The sequence below is a fragment of the Plectropomus leopardus genome, chromosome 23 (genome assembly GCF_008729295.1).
Source record: "Plectropomus leopardus isolate mb chromosome 23, YSFRI_Pleo_2.0, whole genome shotgun sequence".
NCBI lineage: Eukaryota > Metazoa > Chordata > Actinopteri > Perciformes > Serranidae > Plectropomus > Plectropomus leopardus.
Window position 1 is genome coordinate 21,020,466 of NC_056485.1, and position 8,256 is coordinate 21,028,721.

Consider the following 8,256-nt stretch of genomic DNA (forward strand, 5'->3'; position numbering starts at 1 on the left):
GGTGCAGATAAACAATGCAAACGGTCCGTGAGTCAGACACCGACGCGGAGCTGCGGTTTGGGCACAGACTCGGTCCGTAGTTCAGTAAAATGTCCAAAGCTGAGACTCTGAGACAGTTCGTCGCGCGGAGACTCGCCGCCGCCTCGCAGGAGATCTTAGCGGCGGTGGACGGACTCGTCGCCGGGTACGAGGAGGAGGCTGCGGGCTACAGGGAGGAGATCGGCCGGCAGAGGAGACAGCTGCAGCTCCTGCAGGCTCAGCTCACCTGCAGCGCGGCAGGTCCGGCGTTTATGTCTTTGCATTAACACATTCAAATCCTAAAGTCCTGAGAAACAGACGTGCCGGACTCCATTAAGATGTTGCGCAATTTAAAATGTATTTGGTTGCAGAAACTAATGCGCACATAATATCACAAAATTTAAGGTGTTTCTTTAATCACAGTGACTTTGACTTTAATTCGGCTTTGCTTTAATGACCAATGAGCTCATTAGTTATTAATTTGAAATTGAATTGATTTGATTTGACTCGCACTGCAAACGGGTCAAGTTAACTCGAGTTAAACCCAAGATTTATGGGTATTTTCCGTCATGTTTTGCTGCTTACTGCATGCCGAATTCAAACTTCCATACCAGCGCTGTCTTTATTCATATTAAATGATATTTGTTCTACATTTAAGATCTAACTTAGAGTGAGATTAATTAAATTAGCAGATTTTCTTATTGAGTCTGGTACATGTCCCCTCAAACAGCAGCGACACTCAGCCTGCTTTGCGTGGGGGCCACATGTGTCAGGGGCCAGTCGCAGAAGGACATTAGGACATTTCTATGCTTTTAGGACCTTTTTTGGATTTTGGGACACATCTTGGATTTTAGGGCATTGACACTTGAGGACATTTCTGGGATTTAGGACATTTGTAGTCGTTTTGGGACATTTTTTCTTAAATTTTAATAATTTTAGAACCTGTCTAGGATTTTCTAGGAAATAGCTGATTTTTCGTGTGTTGTCCAGGTGTGAAGCGCAGCAGGAGCCTTGACTCTGTGGAGGAAGACGAGGACGATGAAGACGAAGAGTCTGCTGAGCACCGAGACAAGCTGGAGGACTCGACCAATCAAACTCCTTCAAGGTTCGACTGCAAACCGCCACTTTTTCTTCTCCGTTTACTTCAGAGTGAGAAAGAAAAGATTTGTCTTTAAAAAATAATGTTTCTTTGTGAATTTAAATGAACATTGAATTGGTGTAAAGTTACTTTATTTCCATATAGAAATATTAAAAAAAAAAAATCTCTATATTTCCTCTCCTTTGTGTATTTTTTATCATCAGCTACATTTTACTTTTCTGTTGTGAATCCCAAAGTATCTGAATCAGTCGGCAGGAAAATTATTAGATTTTATCAGTAAATTCAGAATAATTCGTCCGAATAAAATTTAATAGTGAGTCTTTAATCTAAAATACAACAAACTGTGAGCAAATATTTCAGAGTCAAAGGTCCCCAAAATTTGAATCTGATGAAATTTTTTAACTATGCGGTCTTTACTAATTTTGTACATTTTAATGTAACATAAGGCAAACATATATATACACTTTACTCTATACTCGACATCATGCATATTTATATTTCTAGATATTTTACAAACTGGTGTGAAAACTGAATTATATTTCAGGTGTTTTTATTTTATATTTTTACTCTCTAAAGTAACTTATTTAAGTAATTTTTATTTTCTGTAAATCTCTGCAGTTCATATCAGAGCGACTGTAATTTACCATCGTTTCTCCTCCACAGATCAATAAATTATTGTGATTTTGATGTTATTCTCCCTCAGATGTCGCTATAAGAAGAGGAAACCTGGCAGACCTCAGATCAGCAATACTCAGAACCACGTAGACCTCAAGATCCGCATCCTGGAGGACTCTGATAGCGACGTGCTCTCAAACTACGGTACGGTATTCACAAAAAACGTCTTACAGGGAAAAAATAACCGGAAAATATTAATGGAAAATGACAAAAAAATTGCCCCAAAAATATGTAGGGAAAAAAAGGTCAATATTTTTTTCCTTAACTGTCGCCAAAATTAAAAAAAAAAGAAAAAGTCGACATTTCTTTAGGGAAAAAAAAATCCAAGCATTTTTTAAAAAAAATTTCATTCTTAAAATTTTCTTTGAACTTTTTTTTTCTTTGCCAAAAATCGCCAAAAAACCTTCTAAAGAAAAAGCTTTTTTGAAACCTTAGTTGTCATATATGATATGTAATAACCTGCATAAGTCAAGACTGGTTTATTTTTTTGGGTATTTTTGTGTCGGTGGGCATTCGTGTAAACGACAAACACGTATGTTCGTATATTCACGATTACATTTTGGAAATAAAGTTGCCAAACTTTTTCCTTAAAAAATTTCCAGAAAGATTTAAAGATAAAACTGAACCTGTGAGTTTGTTGAAACGAGTGAAAGCGTCCTCAGTTTTTTGTCTTTCCTCGTCAGTTCTGCAGAAAAGTCCGCTGCTGAAGCTCAGGTGTCCTCGCGGCCTGCAGGAGACGGACTTCATGGACTTTCTGAGGTCCTCCTTCCCTCAGCTGTCCGGAGGCGACAGACGCTTTGACCTCCTGACCTGCGACAAAAGACGGAGGTTACAGCCTCTGACGGCGCGGACGCTGACGGCGGAGGAGATCCACGGAAACCTCGGCGGCGCGGGATGGAGGTCGACGCTCTACATCAGACTCAAGGTTCTTTCACTTATTAACAAAATAAACGTCCCGTTTTTTTCTGCGTGACAGCAATATGTTTTTGTTCTTCTGTCCTCCTTGTGAGCGGGACATCTTTGACTCACTTTGACTCCACGGCGCTCTGATTCGATGGTCGTCAGAGGTCACGGTGACCTCTCGTCCTTTTATGAGACGGGGTCTGTCCACCGCAGCGTTTTCAAGAGCGCAGATCTAGGACCCTTCGTTTTTATTTACGCGCATTTTTTGGACGAAGGTCAAAGCGAACTGTGATCTTTCGTCTGTCTCATTTAGTGACCGTGATATCTCAAGAAGGCTTTAAATGAGACTTTGTCAAATTTGGCACAAACATCCACGTGGACTAAGAATGGACTGATTTGAATTTGGTGGTCAAAGGTCAAAAGTCAGGATCACTGAAACCTCGTTTCTTGCTTTCTTGTAAATGTGATATTTCAAGAACATATTGAGAGAATTTCTTCAAATTTGGCACAAACGTCCACAAGATTAACTGATTAGACTTTGGTGTTCAAAGGTCACTGTGACTTTGCATTAGTCTTATTTTGTGAACGTGATATCTCAAGAACACCTTGATGCAACTTCGTCAGATTTGGCACAAACACTGATTTAATCAAAAAATGAACTGATGAGAATTTGGTGGTCAAAGGTCACCGTGAAGCTGGCCACAACTCAAGAATTCATTAACTAATTATGATAAAATGTCACACAAAACTGATCGGTCAGCTTCACGGTGACATCATGTTTTCGGCGTCTCAGAAGCGTCTCGTTTTCTCTGACATGGATGGAAACCAGAAGAGAAACTTAGATAATTCACATACGGGCATAAAACTGCCTGCTGGGAGTTCTAGTTTTTAAATGGTCTCAGGAGTAATGCAACCTTTATTTTTCAGACACAAAATGAACCTCAGGCCGGCGAGGAGGAGACTCGTCCTCTGCAGACGAAAGAGGACATCACTGATGACTCTCTGTCCACCGCTGCCGTGGTGACGAGTGACGAAACTGGTCCTCAAACAAGGTAATTTAAAAGAACTGTCACCCGTCACCGTGACGGAGTTAAATATGCACTAGGTGACTTAAAGTATGTGGACACCTGAGTTTTACAGCCACATGTGATAGCTGAACAAGTGCACGGCAGGCGCAGAACAAATGTGCTAGTTTACCTTTGGCCTTTTTAAAGAAGAGAAAATTTGATCTTTAGAGGTCACAAAAAACATTTAAGAGAAAAAGACATTTTTTTCTTGAGAAAAATTTGGGAAAAAGAAGTTTTTGTTAGTTGACGTTAGTTTGTCCTCTAAAATAAAAAGTAAAAACAAAAAATCAACAAAAAATTAAAAATAAAAAAAAAATTGCCAAAATATCCAGATTTTTTCAGAAAAATTGCCAAAAATTTTAAACGAAAAAAAAACACCACATTTTTAAAGAAAAAATAAAAGCCTTAAAAAAACTCAAAAAAAAATTGAGAAAAATAAATTACCAAAATTTTTGAAGGCATGTTTTTTTTTTTGTTTTGTTTTTTTTAATTAGCAGTAATATAAAGAAGTAATTGTACTTAAGTTGCGTTAAAGAGCATTTTGGAACTCAGTATTAAGTGTCTTTATGGCTTACCTTGATGGGAAAGATTTTTGACTCTGCTGCAGATATTCATAAGTGGAGATTGCACAGATGTTTGCTTGGTTTTATGTACCAACGTTTCAGACAGACTGAAAACACGTCATTTTTGCTCCTGGTTCCCACAGCTGCCTTGTTCAGCAGGTCGAAGGTCGCGGAGGAGACGTTGTGTCCAGCTGCTCAACATCACAAAAAGACGTGGGAACAGAACAAGCTGAAGATGAAGATTTTGGGATATCAGATCCAGCTGAGAGTAAAGGTAGTGATGATGTTGAGAAGGAAGAAGAAAGAGAAGAAGCGAACGACAGCGACGACGACTGGAAACCAGACAAGAGCGACGCAGAGCCGAAAGAAAGTGACTCTGAACTGCAGACGACAAAAAGGCAAAAAAACAAAAAACGTTCTGGCTTCAGAACCACTGAGTCAAAAACTGAAGACGGCGATGACTCTTTCGCCTGTAAAGTCTGCAGAGTTTTGCACAAATCAGAAGTCGCGCTTGTCAAACACGTCTGGAGTCACGTGGACGATTCGGGAAGTCTGTGTGGAGCGTGCGGCGAGCTTTCAGAGTCCGTTGAGGCGTTAAAGGATCATTTTCAGAGTCGCCACAAAACTGAGGACTGCCATATTTGCGGCGAGTCTTTCCTCACTGTTCTCAGCCTCAATGAGCACGTGGCGGCGCACTCAGGGGAGAAACCGTACGAATGCGATGTTTGCCACGACGCATTTGCATTGAAGGTGACCCTGGAGGATCACCAGAAATGCCACAAGACCGGTAAGATGCACAAATGCTACACTTGTCCTAAAGTGTTCGCCCTGAAGGAACAGCTGAAAGCTCACCGCAGGACTCACACCAACAAAAAGACGCACCTCTGCGGTGTGTGCGGAAAATCTCTCAGTGACTACAGATCCTTATCCCGCCACAAGATGACCCACTCTGGGGAAAGACCCCACAGCTGCGAGGTCTGCGGGAGGCGTTTCAAACTCCCGGGGACGCTGAGACAACACGAGAAGATTCACACGGACAGAGAGCGGTCGTACCTCTGCGACGTCTGCTGCAAAATGTTCCTCACCAGCAAGCAGCTGCAGATCCACATGAGGCGGCACACCAACGAGAAGCCGTACCACTGCGGCGAATGCGGCCGGGGATTCACCACCAAAGGACCGCTGACTATTCACATGCGGATCCACACCGGAGAGACGCCGTACCGCTGCCCGGAGTGCGGCTGGGCTTTCAAACGCAAGACCAATTTGGATAACCATGTGACGGTCCACTCCGGCCTCAAACCGTTCGTTTGTGGGGTTTGTGGGAAAGCATGCGCACGTAAATCGTATTTGACCGTTCACATGAGGACCCATAACGGGGAGCGGCCGTTCAAGTGTTCGCTGTGTGACAAAGCCTTCACTCAGAGCCACTGTCTGAAGACACACATGAAGAGCCACCTGGTGGCAGAAGCTGCAACGTGACGCTGACAAAATGTGAATTATTGTTTTTTTGTATTTCATTTCATTTCTCTTAAGTTATGTAAAGGCTCCTGTAAACTGTGCAAAGTTCACCGCATGCCAAGTTCACTGAGGCGGTCAGTGAAATAAAAACCTGGTAAACTGTCGTGTTATTAACTGCAGCGAATATCCTTGACCATTACGCATGTCTGGCCAAATCTGGCCCCTGATATGGTGTCAGGTGGCCCCCCAACCATTTTCTAATCAAAACAAAGTGATTCACAAAGGGAATTGTGTTCGTACTGTTAATATCCAGAGACATAAAACAGCATCAAAATAGAGCTTGTTGATCAAAAAAAGTGCCAGTGGAGGATCCCCCACCGCCCCGACAGAGGACACAGCTGAGACCATAATGTCCGAAAAGCTAAAAATTGTCAGTAATTGCAGAACGGGTAGCCACTAGCTTGCTCCCAGTCGACCTGGATTGGTGCATCAGAGCGGCCGAGGTTAACATGAGCGAACTAATGAAGACCGAAAGGTGGGCGCTTTGTTTCTGCGTGTTAACACAAACATCTGACAAGCACTCGGGTCGACATGCTCTGATGCCTCCAGTCTCAGTTGCGTTGTTTTGTGAGTGTGGCTCATTGCTGCCCCTCAGGGTCTCGTGATGATTCGATTCTTTCATATTGTAATTTCAGCGTATGATCTCTGCACACCTGTATCAGGCAAAAAACACAAGATGCTCAAAAACTCGATCGCACAATCATGACCAAGATGAGATCGATGCTTCATCGGTGTTTTTTCTTCTATCGTGTCGGTTAACTTCCCCACCTCTGATCAAAAGCAGCACTCAGCAGCTTCTCCAAGCTTTGTTATTCGAGTGGGGACTCTGAGACACGTTCAGTAAAGTCAGTCAGCAGAGACACACATTTGCATGAGGCACACAGGAAATCTGTTTTCATGGTCTAATTTGACTGGACAGTAGCTACTAGAGTTGACCAAAGTGCTTTCAGGAACATTACCTGCGTTTGCATAAGTCTTTGCTGCCCCCCTGGTCGTCGGCTTGAAACTGTGTCAGAAAGAATCGAGACTTTCACTTTTTAACCATCATTATCTGACAAAATGATCAGATTGTCAAAAACTTGTCAAGTATCAAACATGAAATTCACCACAATCAAACAAATGTTATTCTTTGACACACTTTTATTGAATCACAGAAATTAACGCAGTCAGAGCACAACAACTACAGTTTCAGTCATTCCTGACATTGACTTTGCTCTGGATATGAAACAGTTTTGTGCTCTCGTTATCGACCTCTAAAACCACAATATCGCTATAAAATTAGATATAGTTCTTAACCCCTCTCCTGTGGCTTTAAAGACCTTTAGAGCAAATTTAAGAAAATACTCAGGAAGATGTTGAATGAGGACCGATATTCTTCTAAATCAATTCTAAAATGTGTGTTTACATGCAGATGATACCATCCCACCATTAAAACCTCAAAGTCTTGCTGACACCTACAAATGCATAGTAATTTGACTTGACGGTAGACAGTAATTTGTCACACATTTTCAACACTTAACCACAAAAGAATTAGTTCTGTTTGAATATTTCAGTATCAGATTTTATCTACGATTTTAACCATGGTATTTTTCTTCTAACTCTGTACTGCAACATACGTTTTTATGCAGACGACACCATTTCTTATATCTATGGTTCCACTCCAAACTAGCACATAGTATTTTCTAGTAATTCAGTAATTCTTGACACATCTGCAACATTTAACCAAAAAAAAAAAAAAGTTATTTTGAAATATTTGAATATCAGATTTTGTAATGACGTTAATCCTCTAACTCAGTGTTGCAACATCTATTTCTATGCAGATGACACAATTACAATTAAATACATATTCATGCTTCCACTCCAAACTAATACGTGGTATTTTCTTCATCTACCTGTGGCTGCCACTGTTATCACTAAAAATTTAAAAGTTACCCATATGACTCTTGCTGACTTACACAAATATTTGACAGCTGGCTGATTCATATTTATAATTTCAAATCCAAAGCATTTACAGGAATATTATTGATATATATCTAGACTGCTTTTATTTAAGATTTTGCTACTGTAATCCTATGCTCATCCTGATTCAGTGTTTTGTTTACTACATGTTAATTTTCCCGCCCGCTGTAGAAACAGCAGAGGTAACACGAAACTACTGGGCAGATCGAGCCACAACGAAGACTCGTACACCAAACAGTTGTCACAGTTGATTAGCACTGCTGAACTGCATATTGCATTGCTAATCAGATTCCCCCCAAACCTGAACAACAGCACCCCCATTATGGCCATGATGGTGTGGAAAGCTCTCTGCTTTGATTGGTCAACACGCTCCCTGTTCCCACCCACTTTCCCCGGTCCTGGACGCTTGAGAGCGCAGAGCACCAAAATACTCGAAAAAGAGACAACACTTAAG

The 8,256-nt window shown here is 41.4% G+C and overlaps 1 protein-coding gene across 1 annotated transcript; it reads left to right on the plus strand.

Annotated features, from left to right (window-relative positions):
* Nucleotides 1-6,159, plus strand: LOC121962083 (endothelial zinc finger protein induced by tumor necrosis factor alpha-like). The gene is made up of 6 exons (XM_042512278.1): nt 1-279; nt 1,009-1,123; nt 1,821-1,936; nt 2,476-2,717; nt 3,623-3,747; nt 4,469-6,159. Exons 1-6 carry the CDS (start codon nt 90-92, stop codon nt 5,802-5,804), a joined length of 2,124 nt encoding a protein of 707 aa, XP_042368212.1. The 5' UTR covers nt 1-89; the 3' UTR covers nt 5,805-6,159.
* The last annotated feature ends 2,097 nt before the right edge of the window (nt 6,160-8,256 follow it).